The 19406-nt window shown below is 38.9% G+C and overlaps 1 protein-coding gene across 10 annotated transcripts in view; it reads right to left on the bottom strand.

Moving 5' to 3' along the window:
* The window catches only part of SATB1 (SATB homeobox 1), a 93012-nt gene that overhangs the window by 59317 nt on the left and 14289 nt on the right, over positions 1-19406 (bottom strand). For 3 of the 10 annotated variants that reach the window (XM_082045713.1, XM_082045721.1, XM_082045714.1), the window contains exons 1-6: positions 14696-15589; positions 14534-14603; positions 11586-11821; positions 7638-7814; positions 6697-6823; positions 5844-5967 (exon numbers count right to left, since the gene is read on the bottom strand). In XM_082045713.1, coding sequence (XP_081901839.1) covers positions 5844-5967; positions 6697-6823; positions 7638-7814; positions 11586-11796 — 639 coding nt within the window. In that variant the 5' untranslated portion in view covers positions 11797-11821; positions 14534-14603; positions 14696-15589. Of the gene's footprint in view, positions 1-5843; positions 5968-6696; positions 6824-7637; positions 7815-11585; positions 11822-14365; positions 14444-14533; positions 14604-14695; positions 15590-16228; positions 16515-19406 lie in introns of those variants that run through there. The other 7 variants (XM_082045716.1, XM_082045717.1, XM_082045718.1 and 4 more) reach the window with 7 other exon arrangements.

Below are 19406 nucleotides of genomic sequence, written 5' to 3'. Positions count from 1 at the left end.
ACTTTGATATCATCATCATAGTTAATTCCAATGAAGAAGCATAAAAAAAAAAAAAAAGCTATGGAATCATAGAATAGTTTGGGTTGGAATGGACCTTCAAATGTCATCTAGTACAACCCCCCTGCACTGAGCAGAGATGTCTTCAACTAGATCAGGTTACTCAGAGCGCCGTCCAGCCTGGCCTTGAATGTATATTTTGTCCTTTAATAGAGTGCTGCCCAGATAAAACAGTTCTAGGCCGACATAGCTTTAATACTGAGAGCGATTAGATGCATTTAAAGAACATAAATCAGTGATCAAAAGATCGGGCAATTGAAAGGTTGAGTATCCTGCAAATGTCCTCACACAGCTCTACCAACACGCATATTTCATCCTCTCCAACTTGTCAGCAACAGGCTTTGTACTGCCCATTCTAGCTGGATGACTGAAAATCACGGGTGCAAATTTTAACAGTTAATTGAAAATGTTTTAAAAATCCAGATACCATGTCAGCTTGAAGAGACATCAGAGTGAATGCTCTTGAGCAACTGAGGGGTGGGTTGAAAGGCCCTGCCTGCCAAAACCTGAGCCCAGGCCCTCAAGGATTTACTCCCCTGAAATAATTAATGACATCTTTAAAATCTAAAGTACAGTAACTTCTAAAGTGAAAAAAAAGGAGCTGCATTCCTTACTTAGGTTATTAATTATTGGGGGAGGGGGGAAGGAAGAGAAGAGGAGAAAAGAGAATCACAAGCTACAAAGAAATCTAAGGACTTGATCTCAGGTCTAGGCAGGTAAAATTGAAAGGGGAGGGCAAAAAACACCTTTCAGTTTTGTAAAGCATGAATTAAAAATTGCTCATAAAATGCATGCATTTTGGCAACTCTTAATAGCTCATTCCTGGGTTATTTATATGTCTGGAAATTTTAATTTTAGCAAATGTAACTTTTTTTTTGGTTGGGATTTTTGAGAGGTGGGGAGAGTCAGAACAGTAACAAGAAAATGTCAGAGGATTTCTGTTATACTGCTTATTTGCTATGATGGCCAGGTGCCTTCAGATCAGGTGAACTGAGAAGCACTCATGTTCTGAGAAAGTTTTCTGTCTGGTATCTCTGCCAGATCACATAAAGCCTGCACAATGTCTACATAAAACAACACGCAAATTCAGGGCAGGATATTCGACGAAAAAGCAAGGTATACGATCTATACTGTGCCCATGTCAGCTGAAGACAGTCATTCACCACAGCATGGAAGTTTGATCAAAATACAGTCAGAATAGATATATTTATCATAAGTGCAAAACTATTCAGACTTCGGTATTGTATCAGCATTTGCTGTGTGCACATACATTTTACAGAATGCAAGTGTATATCCCTCTAACTGAAAAAGAATATGATTCCCTCATCATCAAGAGCAAAATTTTGTAAAAGACATTAAAGGCATGGAGGAGGGGAGAGTTGGTGGTACACACAAATATCTTCAAAAAAATTCAAAAATAATAATACAATACATGTAAATTACTATGTCCGTAAGTATCACAGATTCTGGATATATTCCATGAAAATACTGCATATCCCCTACAAAATATTCTAATACTTAATAAACCATGAGATTTGAGATTTTATTATACGTCAGGCGTGTTTTTTTTCTCATCTGTGGCTACCGACTGTACTGAAAGTTAGGCTAGCTATACTATGGGGGAAGAGAAAGAATTAATACCTTGCTTCAGATGTGCTTTTGCAGTGGCTTGAAAAAAAAAATTAAAAACTCAAGCCTGTTTGTGAATACTAACAACAATCATTTAGAAAAATCTTTTCGTAGAAAACATTCAGGTGAGATAACACCAGTGGGAAAGTCAATGTCATTTGATCACTGCCATATTTTCAAAGCAGTGCCCAGATACTAATTAATCTTTACAATCTCTTCGTTTGGTAGGTGACTTGTTATCTTCCTTTCATAGAAAAGGTTACAGGAACTCAAGATAAGGGGTACATCCAAATGTTCAAAAGCACACATTGAGTTTGTTCCAGAATGATCAAAATAATTTCCAGCCTTTTATTGGGCCAATAGCCCATGTTGATCCCTGCTCCCTCATAAAAGCTTATCCAACTATACATATACACTCAGAGAGAGAGTAAGAGACTATAATTCAATAGGGAAAAAAATAAAACACCACCAAAAAACCCTCAGCCTTATTAATATCAGTATAAATATGGTCTGTAGTATTTCAGTTAACTGTGGAAGTAATAAGGGACTTCTGCACTAAAAACCAAAATGGAGCAAAATTGTGAAAATTAAGTATGAAAGTGCTAGGACTAAGGCTGAGTAGAGAGATGGAAGGACTAACATTAAATAAACTAACATTAAATAAATGAGAGCAACAGGCCTGCCTGATCACTTTAGAGCAGCTCCCAAAAGACTAAGGTAGAGTAGAGCTTATGTGCAAGGGGTTGGAAATAAGAATTGATGGTAGAACAATTTCTTTACAACCCTTTGGAGACTGAAGAGCCAAAACAGGAGGGAAATGAGCTCTAGGCCACTTGCAAGATGCACTGATTTAATGGAATGTACAAGATGTCCCAAAATTGAGCCCAAGATTAAATTCCAAGTTGCCTTCCCCATTAAAAGAGGTCTGGAGAGCAAGCAGAAATGAAGCGAGCCGTGCGTATCAAACACAAGAAGTCTTTCACCCAGCATCTGCATATGCTGCTAGTCTCTAGTAATAAAATCTGCAAACCGAGGTAAAGCATGAAAAAACACACTGCAGAGCATAATTCAGAACAGGCTTGGTTTTTCCACATGAAGTTTGCAGCGTTTTTTTACCTTGTCTGCTTGATACCAAAAAATGTGAGACTAAATCTCTGGACAGACGCCTGCGATTCCACGGCAATTCAGAACCATGCATTTGCTCCAGTCCATCCTGAGGACTCCGGGTTATATCAACTGGGATTCCCTATGATGCAGGCTCTTACACTGAGCAATAAAGCCTGGCCTTTGGGGGGTGGCCACAGCAGTCACAGAGCGAGACAATTACAGAGACTTCAAAAGAGAGCATGTATCCAAGTTTCCTAATGAAAGCAAGAGTCACAGTGATATTTTACTGAGGAAGGCATGAAGAGCTCATACCTGTACACCCCAAGGTTTTAGTTGGACAAGAAAGCAAATGGGGAAAAAAAAAATAAAAGGAAAGGAAAAAAAAAGCAAAGCCACTCAGGTAGATGGTGCTGTTTTCAAGACTATCATTAAGATAAACTGGAGCTCAAAGTTTGTTTGCTCACATATTTTCAAGCTATTAAATATATCTCCAACTATAAAAATGGTTTGCTTGAGTTTTTTTGCAGTACACAGAATATCAGTATTCTGAATAAATATGAGCAATTTTTAATGCACAAAATGAAATATTAATTAGGAAAATATCGTAAATTCTGTGTGAGGATGATGTTTCTCAGTTTTCCACGCTTACATGGGCTTTGGAGATGCCACACATTGAGCACAGCAACTTAAATACAACAAGACCTTTCGCACCTACACAAAATAAAGCACTGCTAATGACAGTGACAGAAAACGATAACTACTCTCGTTTCCACTTTGAGTCATTTTTCTGTGGTTAATAAATTATATCCATAACAGTGTTAATAAGTTATGGTACAGTGTCACTGCATTAGTTCGCATTTGTGATGAAGCACTTCATATGGCATTACCTATGCCCGTGGAAATACATAACAAACACGAGAGACCACTTCTCTGCTCTCAGAAGAGTCTCCCATGCTGGCATTTTGATGGACCCTCTAAGGAAACATTGCCTCCTGACCTCCGCCTTGCTCTTACTTCTCACCTCTGTTGCAGCAGCACACCACTGCAGGGCAATTTTCCAAATTTAATACATTTAACAAAACACAGATACTGTTAAATCGGTGTCCTTTCCATAGGAGCCATATATGATGAGTTATCAGTTAGGCAAATAGAGGAAGGATTTGGATCAATTTAGTCATGTGAAAAGGACACTATCAGATCAACGCATCTTCCCTCAAGCTCCCGGAGGGAAATAGGGAGATTTAGACTGACTGATGGGCTCTAGATCAACCACTGTAACAGCTTGTTTTTTCCAAAAGTTAAGAATAAATAAATGTATTTTAAGCTCGACATGATTTGGTCTTCAAAGAAAAAAAGAAAAGCAGAAGTTACTTAAGTTCTTGCAACTCAGCTACTGCAGCGCTGGTGAAGATAAAGATGACAAAAGCAATAAGCATGCTTTTAACAGCAGAAAGAAGCTCAAAGCTTTATTTTACAAATAAAGATGTGCAGAACAGTAAACAAACAGCCCCAAATCAGAGTTATGTAATCTGGGGTTTTGGTCATCTCTAGTGCTAACTTCAAGAGCTGTTATTAGGCAAGATCGCTTTTGTCCATTAAAATTATTATATAAAAATTCACTACAGTTTAAAAACAATGTTTAAAAGAGTATAATTATTGAATTGTCTCCAGTACATGATACCTTCTCTAGTGCAGTATTATTTTTAAAAACTTTTTTTTTCTACTTTATCATTGCATCATCTACATATATACAGAGCTGCTACGTGAAACACAATGTCCAAATAGAAATGAAATATTCCATCTCAATAGAATTTACTTGCTTTCCACCAGCATCCATTAAAAACTAGCACTATTAGATTGAAATGGAGAAAAGTGCCAAATTATCTGCAGCCTCCGTAAGACCGCACTGCAAAAGCTCACATGCTTTTATAGTAGGTACATACAAGATAACTTTGCAGACATATTACTGGAATGGTTTGCAACCAGTGAAGATAATTTTGATTATTTACACTTCAAAACTTCCTATACTGGAGCCACATCACTGCAAACAATCTAACCACAGGGAAAAGAAAGCGATGGGAAAACAGCCTGCTAATATATCTGCTGGAAAGGCACACAGAGAAAGCGAGTGGTCCTCTATAGATTAACTGAAGTCTTTTGGAAACAAAGACTCTGATACTCTGAGCAAGAAAAATCAAATCCCCATAAAAATACCTTGACTACCTTATTTTACATTTTTCCCTGCCTAACACAACTTGCATCATTTATTTGTACACTGAATTTGTCTCCACTGCACCACAACAAAATACATTTTAAAATTTAAAAGGTAAAAATAAATATGATGTCCCCACCACGGCATCATTGGACGCTGTACTGCGTAGAAAAATAAGTTGGACCTTCACAGTAATTTGACAAAAGAATGACAAAAAAGAACAATAGGACTAAGGCTTGAGCAAAACATCAGTTCAATATTTAGCAATGCATAAATTGAGGTTTCATTTTTGTTTAGGTATATTTTGATTAGAACTAATAAATGGCTGATTTTCCTTTGGTTGTTTGCAACAACAACACATCATCCAAAGAGCTTTATTCTTTATTCCCTTCTCATATAGCATGCCAAAGACTGTCTCATTTTATGAATTAGCATTTAAAACTATGGTAGGTTATCTAACAAGCATTCAGATTCAATAGTACTTTTGACAGCAGTAAGTAAAGAGCCTTTTAACATGTTGAACGCATGTGTTTGAAAAAAGTAGTTACATCAAAGCAGTTCAAAGACTGAAGACAAAAACCAGTTAAAATCCAGTTTGCTGTGAGGCAATTTTAGTGTGGTGTAAACAACCTTTCACGACTCCCCATGGGAAAACGTCGTAAGACTGCGTTCAAAATGAATCAGGCATATTTATAAAGATCATGAAGTGGTCAAATGAATTAGCATTTTTGGCAGATTCACTCCACGGGTACTACTTGCTACAGTCTGTAGAAATCTCAAATCTCACATCAGCGTTGCCTATAGTGCTTTATTATTTATTACATGTTATGCTAAGTACCTGTGAAAGGGGACATTCCTTGGCCAATGAACTCTGGTTCATATCCTTCAGTAAGTCCTTCAGAGCATTTCTTACTGTTGTGTGAGACCATTGTTCAGGAGGCAAGTCTTCTAGTTTAGGGCAACTATTTGAAACACAGATTAGAAAAGGGATTATTACAAGATTGCATCCTGCTGCAGAACATTCCTTTAAGACAGACAGATTTCATTTTGCGCATCAAGCAGATGCATCTGGAGATTGCTCTCGGTCTCCTGATTGTTCCGATTAGTTAATTACTTTATACAACACATCTGCTGTATTGATGCATGAATTATACATCAGCTGCATGTGGCGACTATTTTTTCATGTTACTTCTACCTTCTTGCTCTGATGCGCTTGGTAAAACAATTTAAGGTGTAATGCTTTCTCACGACTGATCATGAAAAGCATTAATATATTAACCGTCTTTTTCTTTTTTGTTACTGTGAAATTTAAGAACCTAGACAGCAACAATAAGTGTGAGCAAGTCATTCTTTTACAAAATGCACACAGATGGTACTGTTCATGATATGCAAAAATATTTTTCTCTTAAGTAAACTTTATGTAAAATGCCTTCTTGTAATGCATCATTTAATTGACTAAAATGCAATATAGTTTTAATGAGATATCCAAAGAAAATCTATGTATCAGAGCTATAAAAGTTTTTTTGCACTAGTATACTGTAAGTTAAAGAAGAACCAGAGTAACTAAAAAGGAATTTAGATAAGCCTTTGTTACTTTGAGCACACAGCACAGTGGGAATTAAATACAAGTAATATTAACAGTAAGAGCAGACAAGTAACAGTTCACATCCCACAACTGGTATGCAACTTACCTGTGTAACTGGATTTTCAGTGTGACCACATGATACACATCTTGCAGCATGTCTGCTACTGTAGCATCAGGGGCATCTGTCACATAGGAGAGTGGAACTGGATTCCACTTCCCAACCTGGATAAGCCCTGTGGGATTTTTATTTTTTGAGGGGAGGGGGTAGGGAGAAAAAAGGCAGGAAAAATTGGAAGAAAAAAAAAAAAAAAAAAAGTAATTTACCTGCTAATCCCTGTGGGCAAAAGAAATATCTGATTTTTAACAAGATCGCCACCTTTGTTTCCAGCCTCTTAAATCTGGCAAAACAAAAGAACACCCTCCCAAAAAAACCCAAACCCACCCACAGACCACCAAGGATATGCTTTATCTCTATTATGAAATTATACAAATGCCTTACACTAGAGATTTTTTAATATGTATAGAAGCATATTTTCCTAAGTTCCCATTAATTCAATAGGACATGATATAATAGTTAACATTCCTCTTAATAGATGAGAAAGGATTTTGCAATGCAGGGACTGAGTACGAAAAAAAAATACTTTGCAGTCTATAAAACCATCAGGAACAAAATAAAAGAAACAGAGCTGGATATTCAGTCATAAATGCAAGTTGACTCTCAATAGTCCATCTGCTCAAATATGCTTTACACTTCCTTGTGGATCCTCAGTGGAGCAGATTATTAAGGTCAATAAGCATACTAATGATTCAGTTGAAGTCTTTTTTTTTTCTTTAAACAACAACAACAAAAAAATCTACCTCCACATTCCCCATGAATAAAATGTGCACTAACTAAACAAAAATACATTAGAAAAAAAATACAGAGACAGAATCTGCAAGAAGTTTAAAAAGTAAAACCTACGTCACATTCCTGAAAGAAATCCTACCCCTCCTCCAAGACCCCACAAACAAACATAATTCATCGTACAATTTCATAGTCTTATTTACCTTTTGCTTGGGCAGCAGAGCTGTGAGAATATCCAAGTGATAGCAATGCCATTTCAATCAGTTGGTTGAAAAGCATATCCTTCCTCACCAACACAAATTCTGCATGCTCCTCCTTAGAATCATACTCAATGGCATTTTCATAATGTTCCACTACACAGAAAACTGGAAGCATACTTCCTATTAAAAAAAAAAATAAATTTAACGTATTAAACTTGAGGTAGAGTATGTGGGTCTGTACAGCGTTATGTAAATAAAACCTGTACAAACAGGCAGAGGAGGCATCAAGAATCATCACAAATATTTGATAAACATATTCCCTGAGTCCTTTCCCCTCGCCCTCCCCAAAAAAGATAAAGTTCCACAAAGCATACACCTCTCTGAAAAGCAGAAATGCAAATTTATCTCGCTTGATCGGATACAGATTAAAGAATTACCTTCTATAGAAATAACAAGGTTGAGTGAAGAGAAGTTGATTCCCTCTGTCCTGCCTGATTTGTTGTGAGTAGCAGGCAGCATGAGAACCTAAATACATACTGCAGATGTCTTCACTGTGAGCCATTTTAGTACCAGCTACATAATTTTGTTCGTTAACATTAAAACTTTCTTAGTCCTGCCAAAAATATTTAATTGCCTTCAACATCAACAACAAATCACCTTGCATGTTATACATTCGCTCTGAAAAGAGTACACAAGGAAACAAGGCAAAAGTTAACACTAATTCATGCTTCATTCACTGAGTGCACTTGAGCACTACTTTCACTCGCATCTTTAAGAAACAAATCATGATTTCACTGCCTTTTTCGGAAGCGTACCTGCAGTTTGGGCTTTTTTTTTGTTGTTGCCTCCTGCACTTTATTTTCCACATTTCTGGCATTCATTGCTATTTTGGTATGCCTGAAAGTAATTACTAATTTCTGGTTTTGTAGCATCCTACAACAAATGCTTCCCTATGCTGCACAGAATATTAAGCAAACAACCTTTTTGCCTTTCCTTTGGCTTTCCCCCCCTGCATCCTCACTTCTTTTTGACAACAGAGAAGTAACAAATGACCCAAGCTGTTTTAGGGACAAAGTCTCTCCTGGCAATCAGATTTCTAGACTTTGTGAAAATCCTTCCTGCCTCCCAGACAGATGCAGATGACACGATGACCTCGGACCCACGGTCTTAGGCCCTGGTCCTGTCCCGCTGTCTCTAGCAGAGCAGGTAAGGATCTCTTAATGACAGAAAGCAAAAGGGTTAAAAGCAGATGTACAGAACTGTCTTATGGCAGCCTGCCAGCGGGGTATCATCTTTAGCATAAATGATGACAAGGGTTATTTTAACAGGGCACCCAGGAACTCCAATTAGTCCTACAATGTTAATGCCTCTATAATCACTGCCCTCTAGACTTACAGAAACCTCCAAACCTGCTAAGGTGCACCAGACATACCGTAGCCGAAAAAGGAGATTTACTCTTGACAATAGGTACACGCTTAAAGACTGCATCTGTTGATTTGTGCTCTAATGTATAGCAAGAAATCATGATAAAAAAGATACCTCTTAAGCATGTATGTTTAAACTACATCTGTTCACCAGAGAGTCAATCTCTGGCAAACAAATCCCTTCAGGCTCGCTTGGAAAAGCTCACAAACTCACTCCAGTTTGCCCAATAGGCTCAGCATGAAAGACAAGACTAAAAGCTTGCCAATATTTATGTAGTGCAGGAAGGAGCCTTTTTTTTTTTTTTGTCTTGTTTTTTTAAACCTAAGTGATACTGGTCAGGAAGGGAGAGAAGACCAAAGCAAAAGCAGTACATGCAAATTGGTGATTTCTTCTTGGTTTTAATTAAGCTGTGGAGAGCTTTCTAAAACACACACACGCTTCATCTGCAAAAAAAGGTAGTGGTTTTGATTTATTTTTTGTTCCACTTCCAGTCTCTCACAATTGATGTTTGACCTACTACTGTCTGACTTAGAGTAAGGGCTTGAAATTCTTAAGTAGTTTCACCATTAATACCTGAAGATAAAATGTAAACAAAGCTTCATTTTAACAAACAGTGCAGATAGACTGAAAGACAGCTAAAGCTTATTTGCTTTTTCCCTTATCAGCTCCTACAAATTAAGCTATGATCAGACACAAAACTAGCAACACACAGGTACTTCGCTGCACGTCAGCACACTTTTTGCCAGGTACACGATCTCGTGAGTTGCAGCGTTCTGGAAAATGTGGTACTTTAAACAACATGGGATGATGTTCAGCGTTGTACAGCATAGATAATCAGAGGTGGATCCTGATAGTGCGACACAGGTATCATCTGACTACAAATCAAGCCACTAAATCTTTTAGCAAACTGTCACTAGTGTCCTTCTGTTAATGTGAAAAATGTTATACGGGAGAGCACAATCTCAGCTGGCTGATCACTCCTGCTAGTACTTGGCAAGAACTCCAAGTGCAGCAACTTCATAACCTTCTAGTATTAAAGGGGAGAGCATTGGTCAGTGCTCGCTGCTAAAAATACAGCATGATTTAAACCTGAAGGCAGTGTTAGAGCTTTTGCTGAAGGTTTACGAGTCTGTGTAAACAGCACGTCTGCCATACGGAGCACTGAAGTCTGTAGAATCCTTGTCTAAAACTGTCCTGGCATTAAAGTTTGCTGTGCAAATATCACATAATACCAGAGACAGCTGAAATCTCCTATTTAGGAATTTATGGAACTTATATGTTTGCAGGCGTCAGAAAGTCCTTTTTATATAGCCCCACTGCTTCACTGTACAATATTAATGCACTCTGCTTGAAAAGCCGTAATAAATTATATTTTTAATGCTCTTACCCTGGCTTTCTTAAGATGCATACATTCTTGGCAAACAATCAATAAATAGGGTAATCATGAGCAGAGGCCAAAGAATTTGCTGAAGTGCTGTTTTTCCATTTTTAATAGATAAAGATCTAACAATACGGACTGCTGTGTCTGTTCATTTCAGGATCAATATATTCTTTGTTTTCGCCAAACCGAGGAAAAAATAAATGATTGTACGATAAATGTTATGCATTGGACACAATGAAATTCCTCTGCCTTCTAACTTTGTGCATTTAATAGTCTTGGTTGCATTTTGCACTTTGCTTAGCAAACGCAAGAAAAATCTGGATTATAAACATACACCGATTATACTGAGAAAAGTAGAGGCTGTTTTAAAACAAATGCCAAATTACATGCAGCATATTTTAATTTAAATTAACAAGCCTGCAGGATGTGGTCAAAAAGACTCACACATTTTGATAAGCAAAATTTATAGATTATTGTCCATTCAAAGTATTTTCAATGCAAACAAAAGCCATCCATATACAAACATGAATGATTCTAAATGTGCCTTTTCCTTGTGTAAATGTCTAATTACAGCAAACCAGCCACTGAAAAATATGACACCCAAGTTGTTCATTGTTCAATAATGAATTGTACTTAAGAAAATAAACTGCGAAGATTGACATCATAAATGACTTTTCCAATGCGATACCTAAAGATTTACACTCTCTCCTTTAAACCACATTGCAACTGTTATGGAAATACTGCTGCCCTTCCAAGCTTGGACCATCATTAAGAGGAAAGGCGAGAATTTGTTTTGGGGGTTCAGTATTTGCTCTTACATTTTTTTGCGTTTCTTAGCCCAACGCATACTCAAAAGAACTAATGCATTATATTACTTCAATTTCAATGTAGGAATTTGTTTTAATCAGGGCAGCTAGCCTTTACCTTAACAAAAATCAGACTCCACCCTGTAAAGCAAGATGCTCCACCCAAGCATGAAGCTTACATTTCCCAAATGTGATTTATATCAGAGTTGGGAATATATAGTATTTTAGAATGGAGATTTAATCCTAAAATATAAATGAAGTAGTATGCAAAAGTCTGCTTTCCCTTCCCCAAATATTAGAAAACATATTCCTTTAATTCAGAATTATCAAATGTATTACCTTTTCTAATATTAGTTTTCATCAGGTGTCCAGAGTGTTTCAAAGGCACTCCTTGCATTTTAGTTCCCGTACTTCCAAGTCTTCCTCTTCCTAATGGGCTTCCATTCTGTTCCAAGCGCGCAATTTTGGCTGGTGGACCCTTCGGATCGCTTACATTGTTAGACATTTCTGAGTGTTCTTTCCCCTGAGTTGCCTCGTTCAAATGATCCATACTCAGTCCCGCCTCTAAAGATCACCTGCCATGATTCAAAAAAAAAAAAAATATATATATATATGTTGTACACGTGTGCGCATATGTATACGTACACAGCCCGCACATGTACAGAGGGAGATATATATGTATCGTAAGCTCATAAAGAAGAATAAATAACTATTTTAACTGGAAAGAAGATGCCTTTCATAAAATAAACAAACTTATTCTCCAAAAATGACCTCATACCCCAGTTTATAGAGAGATCGCATCATAATCTGGTGGAATTATTTTTTAAAAGCCAACTGGAATATCCCTTTAAAAAAAAAAATCTTCAGAGATATTCTACTAAATCTAAGAGAGACTAAGACTTGTATAAATTATGGTGATTGTCAAGGTATGTTCTCCAACACAGCAATTGTTACAAATCTCACAGAAAGGTTTGTTATTAATCCCAGGGTTTTTTATTGTATTGAAAGAAAGATGGACAGAGAAAAATATTCTAGTGAAACATTTCTCAATCTACTTGATTTTAAAAATGGATGCATAATGACAGAGAGATAGTTAAAACTTCAGTTGAGGGAGCAACAGATTTATTAGAGATGTGGAATATTGTCCATTTACAATTCCTGCCCCTTTAGGAATAAAAGTTGGAAGAGAATTTAACATTTAACTTCAGAAAGCAGTGGCGGGAGATGGTTGCTTTTGAGTTTCCTAACCAATGTTATACAAAGAGTCTATCAACTTTTGCAAAGTTGAAAATATGCATACAAAAATTTTCAGATGTTAAGCTTTAAGAGTTAAATGGAAAAATTTATTCAATTAAGGAAAAAAAAAAAAAGAAAGGAGAATGTAGCATCTCGCAAAACATAATGCTGGAAAAAGACCCCACAATTTCTACAGTACTTTTGAAGCCCTTAAATACATATATATAAACAACCTGGATGATGCTAAGTTACATTCTGGCACAGCTATTTGGAGCCAAAAAAACCCACAGAAGTAATTTCAATAGCAAATTAAGCAAAGGTATATGTTAGCATGCTTATATTTCCCTTTTTATAAACTTTAGAAACCTCTGTCCATACCAGTTAAATCACTAAAAATCTCCCAAAGCCTTTCTACTCACATAATGGAGTAAGTTTTGAAGTTTTTTGTCACTCGTCAGAATGTTTTGCAAAGTACATAAAAAAAAAAAAAATCAGTTGCAAAGAACAGACATGATTTCATTCATCAATATTGTTCAGACTGTTAAGTATTTTACTTTACCTTTCTCTGACTAAGAAAGGTATGACTACACTGACAATTATATATGTAATATAAACGCTAAGGACAGGTGACTAGACACTAATTTATGAAATACTATTTACATTAGCAAGCACAAACACTAATACTGGGGAAGTCATATTTAGAAAGACTACTGTGAATCTGATAATTGCTACTTTCTTTCAGTTGCCTAGTAATTCAATACATTTTCTGCACATTTCATAGGAAAGCTATTAAAGCCTAAACATCTTGGGATTTTTTTATGTACTGGTATGTTGTTGGTATATATGTCAATGACAATTCTGTAAACTATTTTTTTCCTGTTTGAACACCGTGCTGCTCTTCCCGGTATGGTGAAGAAAGAGGTAATATATTAATCTGAACGTTTACAAGCAACCTCAAGAATGCCACTGAATAGCTAAAGTTCAGAAAATCGTTATTTTTCCTTATGCTGTAAGGTGACAGGCTAAGGTTTATCATTCATCTTGATCCCATCTGTTTTAGGTCGTGTGTCTCCTTAACAGTAAACCTGCCTATTTTAGCCACTTTTCAAAGAGATCTTTTTTTTAACTGTATTAACTTCAATCTAAGAAAAGAAATACAGACTCAAACCACTAACATCTTCCGATGTTTCTCGTGATGCTAACATACTATAGGGCTGCTTTTTTGAGACTGGTCTCTCTCAAGAATAAGAGGATTAACAAAAAAAAAAAAGAAAAAAATAAAGGGGGGGGGAACAGGTTTGTTTGTTTGGTTTTTTTTTTTTTTTAAAAAAAGCCTGAAACAAGAAAATCCTTGTCACTTTTGGCAACTTCAGAAGTACTCTAAGGCACCCAGGTTCTTTGCTACAAAAAGTATCTAGTCATCATGAGTCAGAATCGCACTACATCATGTACAGTGAATAAAAGTGATAGATCGCAGTTTAGTTAATACACTGACTACAACCAAAACACCAAATGGGTCATTTTCGCTTGGCCTGAGAATACCCACCCATCGGCATCCTTTCACCGCTTAGTCATCTTGTAAAAAGCTTTATGTTACAAAGCAAAATTACATGCACATAAAACACCTAATTTACTCATTTAAACTCTATGCCCAAGGCTAAAGTTCACTGAAACCTCAGTTTGGAATAGTGATGAGCAAGAACCAGCGTGGCCTGCCCAGGGAGAGGGTTGCAGGGAAGAACTAACATCTCCGCCGGTTCCAGGCCAAGAGTTTCCCCGGGTTTCGCATTTAGGCATCTTTCACAACTACAAGTTTTCATCACAGGCACTGAGAGAACAGCACAATTTCAAGGCACAGTTTCCCAGAGACAGCGTACACGTACGGGCACATCGCGCAATTTCTGAATGAGAGTCGGTGCGGTATCTCCTTTTGTCGCGATGTAACGCCGCCGGTATTAGATTATTTCTTTCTCTCCTCCTGAATCAGCCCCCTCCCCATGCCTTTCCCCTCCTCTTCCCTCCCTCCCTCCCCCATAAAACCCCATAATCACATTTGAGAGAGGCTCCGCACTTATCCGTTCCATATGGCTCTCACAATCCAGGCCAAGCTTTCCCTGTGACCTTTTAAAGAGACAAAGAAGCAAAGTACTTATCTAGAAACAGAAACACTGCAGTTTTCTGAGTGAAATTAGCAAAACCGACCCGAAACTCACCACTTCAAAACTTGACAGCATATAAATAATAAAAACAAAGGAGGTTTCCTTTGCAGCCCGAGCTCTTGAAGAGGAAGAAGTTCAAGACTGATGTTTTCTAGGTCCCCCCCTTTTTGGAGGGGGGGCAGCAGACCTGAGGACTACTTCCCCTAATATTCTCTTATTTTTTCTCTTTTTTTTTCTTGCTGCTATTTTCCCCTAGGCGGGGAGGGGCAAAAATAGATAGCGAGAAACAGAGTAGCCATGAGCAAAAATGGCAATGGACAAAAAATACAGATTAAATATCTTTCGAGAGAGACAGTTTTCGATGTTTAGCAACAGAAGGAAGATCAAATTGATCAGACAAGTGTAACGCTCAAAGCGAGGAATTCATAATAATAATTAAAAAAATGAAGTAGCAGGTTTAAATTGAGGTGGAGGGTGACTTAAGTCTAGCTATCTTTTAAAAAATAAAACCAATGCGTACAGAAGCAAGTGAGAAAAGGGGTTATTAAAAAAAAAAAAGGCAAAGAAAAAAAAAAAGCAGGCAGCTTTTCTATCCAGTGTGAAGAGCAGAAAGTCTACTTCTAGGTTGTCACTTACACTATTATTCTCCAATAGGCACCCAGAGGAGCAGCACACACAGAAGGAGCCCGCTCCCCTCCCCCTCCGCAAAAATACACACCGTAACAGCCCCCAAACTTTCTGTGGAAACCTCAGCCCCAGAGATCGCTAGTGGAGATAAAAAAATTAAAAAAAAAAAAAAAAGTGTAGAGAAAATTACAGGAAAAGGCACTAAAATGCCACTTTTAATCTCGCGTTTGCGGTCCGGGGAGAAAAAAAAGGAAAAAAAAAAAAGGCAGAGAGGACCTGTCTCCTCTCATTTACCGGGGGCTGTTGTGCGAGTGAGGGGGGAGAGAGGGAGCGAGAGAGGAGGGGAGAGAGAAAAAGAACAGAGGGGAGGAAGGAAACACACACAACAAGGCACACACCACCACTACAAAAAGTGACGAGGTTTCACTCCCTCCGAGTCCAAAACCGGGAGAAATTATAATTAAAAAAAAAAAAAAACAACCCAACCCTCTCTCTCAAAAAAAAAAAAAAAAACCAAACAAAAACCAAAAATCAAACGACAAAAAACTGGTTCTGCTTCTGTAAAGAAAAAAAAAAAAAATCTGGGAACTCCGAGAAGAGTTACTCCCAAGAAGGGGTAAAAAAATATAAAATAGAAAGGTTGCAAAAAGCCAACAACAACAAAAACCAAGCCAGCAAAGAAAACAATAATAATTGAAAAAGAATAATAATGGTAGGCTTTGGTTTTTTGTCTTTTTTTTTTTTTTTAATTCTCGTTTCCCCTGGCTGGCTGAGTATGGTTGTTATTTAGGCCGGTTTGATGGTTGTTGCTGGATGTTACACGGATATATGTATGTGTGTGTATGTGTGCGGGTCCCCGGACGGAGCTGCCTTGCTCTGCTCTCTTCTCTTCCCCCCCCCCACCCCCCCTTCTCTCTCTCTCTGTTTCTGTCCCCATTAAATTATTAGTTGACTCATCACTCCTCCTCCTCCCGCTGCTGCTGCCGCCGCCGTCCCCTGCTCACAGCCTCCTCTCCGCTACCGCTCGCTGCCGCTGCTGCTGCTGCCGCTGCTGCTTCTTCCTCCTCCTCATTTTAATACAAAATAACACCGAGGCCACCGGCTTTTTTTTTTTCTTTTTTTTTTTTTTTTTTTTCTTTTTTTTTTTTTTTTTTTTTTTAAACAGCCCGAGACGGGAGGAGGACGCAGCCTCCCTGCTGCTGCCCGGAGCCCTTTCCCGGCGGCCCCGGATCATCCGACGCGTCCTGGGAGAGAGAAAGTGGCAGAGGAGGAGGATGAGGAGGAGGAGGTGGTGAAGGAGAGAGGTGTGGGGGAGGGGAGGCCGGCAGTTGGGGGGGTGGGTCGGGAGAAGAGAGGTGGCAGAGGGGACCGCAGCCAGGGGCGGGGAGGGGGCGCCGGGCCGGGGGGGGGTTGAGGGGGTGGCAGCCGCCGCCGGTAGGTGAGCGGGGGGGGGGCGGGGGAAGAGGGCGTGCGGCTTCCGGCCGCGCACGAATTTGCAGCCAGCTGGGTGCGGGTGAGGCGGCCCTGCCTGCGCCGCGCACAATGCCCGCCGCCCCGCGCAGGCAGCGCGCCCCCTGCGCGCACGCACGCACATGGCAGATGGGGGCCTACGGCGGAGGGGGCGAGCCGGCGGCAGCGGGGTGTGGGGGGAATCGGGGGAAGGGGAGGGGGAGGAGGAAGAGGAGGAGGAGCAGGGGTGAAGGCTGAACAATATCCTGCCGCCGCTGCCGAGGGCGCCGCAACTAGCGCAGCACCCGCCCCTCCGCGCGGAGGCTGCGCGGGTCGGGCCGCGGCGGGCAGGTGCACCAGGGCCACGGGAGCGCGCTGGGGAGCGGAGTTTCCGCGCCGGGGTGGAGAGAGGGGGGTGCAGCCGCGGCGCTCGGCCCCGCGTACCCGCAGGTGGGGGCGCGCCGCGGGCGCAGCCCCCGAGGAGCCCGCAGGCCGGCTGGGGAGAAAGAAGTTTTTCCTCTCCCTTATTATCAGCAGAGGTAAAAGAAAAGCACCAGACAGGTTTTTAAAAGGCACAAAGTCTGGTGACGGAGTCCCTGTGCGGTGGAGGGCATCATCGGCACGATAAGGGTGAGGCGGTGGGCGCCGTGGCCGCCTAAATCATCTACCAGCGTACCCCGGGTCACTGTCATCAATCACTCCATGCTCATAACGGTGAAATACTACGGCCCCACCGCGATGCGGGACGTCGCAAAACTGTCCCTGTATCGTGTGTGCAGATCAGAATCGAAAGCCACCTGTAAAAGGTGAAAACTAAAAGGTGGTAACATCCTGACAAAATAAATAACTGCGAGACGGGCATAACTTTTTCCCACAATGCAGTTGGGAAAAAGTAACCCAACTAGACAAACTTGAAAGCAACAAGTTTGTACAAGCTGTGAGATAAGAGAAAAATTAAACTTCTTTATTGATAAAATGCGTAGTGTTTGAATAGTGTGTCTAAAAGGAAAGTTGCATCATCAACCAAAGCAAACATGAATTACTGCACAGGCAGATACATAGCCAAAATATTTAGGATAGCAACTTTAAAAACGAAAACCAAACAACAACAAAAATCCCACACCAAACTGCACATACAAACTTGAAGCAGCAGCAAAAGTAGGCAACTGGAGAGACTAATACCAGTTCTGTAATAAACAAAATAGCATGGCCTCTGAACAAAGAAAAGGCCAATCAATAAATCTATGAAGAGCAGAATTATCACTACTTGTATATTACTTACTATAAAACAAGAGGAATGCATTTGAGACTTGATAAAGAAACAAGCTGACGTTTACTGAAATAAGCACAAACAGTATATAGGGCATACAGGAAAAAGAAAATGGTAATGGGGTGAAATACATAAAATATATATCATATTCACCAATGCACAAAATAGATTATAATCTCAGAAGCAAAGAAATGCAATGCTCGAAAATGAATGCGGTGTTGCATAATGCTATTTTTCAAAGCAGAGAATGTGGAGGTGGAACACATAGGAAACATGAAGAGTTTTACATATGTTGCATGTCCTGAAAAAGGTTACTGAGATTGTTACCCAGAGTACTGAAAAAGGAAAAAAAGAAACAATAAACGCTTCACAAAGAAAAACAAGGGAAAATGTATATGACCTCTTCCATAGCGTATGATCAAGGGATAACTGTCTAGCGGGTTGTTTATTTAGAAACCAATCCTTTTGCAACAAGCTAGACTGACTATTATTAAAAAGAAAAAAAAAAAAAGAGAAAAAAAATATAATTATTATTTCCCAATATGTTTGATTGAATACTTGGAGGAAAAACAATGTTAACTAGTTAAATTGAAACTTTGCGAGCACAATGGAAAACATCAACATTGTATCATTCTTAATCCTTTTTCAGGAAAGCCTGATACTGGAAACTTTAGCAGTGACCAAGACTGACTGCTAAAGAAGAAAATCATGAAGGATGAGAGTTTCAGCTGGCAGTATGCTGCTTGCAGTATGATGGAGGAACAGCACAGTGAAGATAATTTGAGAGATGCAGACCTGATTAGAGCAGATATTTAAAAACACTATTTGAAACAAGATTTTGGACTAAAAAAATGACTAGCAGATGTAACAATAACATCAACAAAAAGGGTTAAAATCTGTACTGAAGTAAGTTTTGCTTTAGTGTTCACAAATCATTCCCTTCATGGTCAAAAAAACCTTAAAATGTTCAGATTAAAACAAAGTGATTAATCTAAAAAGCAGAGACAGTGAATTAAAGGAGCAGGGAGATAACAATCTGATCATACAGGAGCACAGAAGGCCTAATAATGATATTATTATGCACACTAACCAAACACTGACAAACAAATATTCTGTTAATTATATAATCATGCATATGCTTCCTATGCTTGAGATAAATAATTATGGAAAATAACTCTCTTCTTGAAACTGTATATATGTACTAAACCTTATAAACTCCCTACAACATGGATTAATCTAATTCTCGTACATCACTTATGCCTGGTATTTACTACAGGCTTGGAAGGCTGAGCATGGAGCCCTTGCTTTGACTAGAATGCATGAATTACTGAAGGCTGGTATGTCTTGACATATAGGCAACAATCAGATTTCTCTTATCAATACCAAACTACTTGGAATAAATTCAAGATACAGATATCT

Source organism: Streptopelia decaocto (genome assembly GCF_964273445.1).
Source record: "Streptopelia decaocto genome assembly, chromosome: 2".
Taxonomy (NCBI): Eukaryota; Metazoa; Chordata; class Aves; order Columbiformes; family Columbidae; genus Streptopelia; species Streptopelia decaocto.
This window is presented reverse-complemented; position numbering and strand designations above follow the sequence as displayed.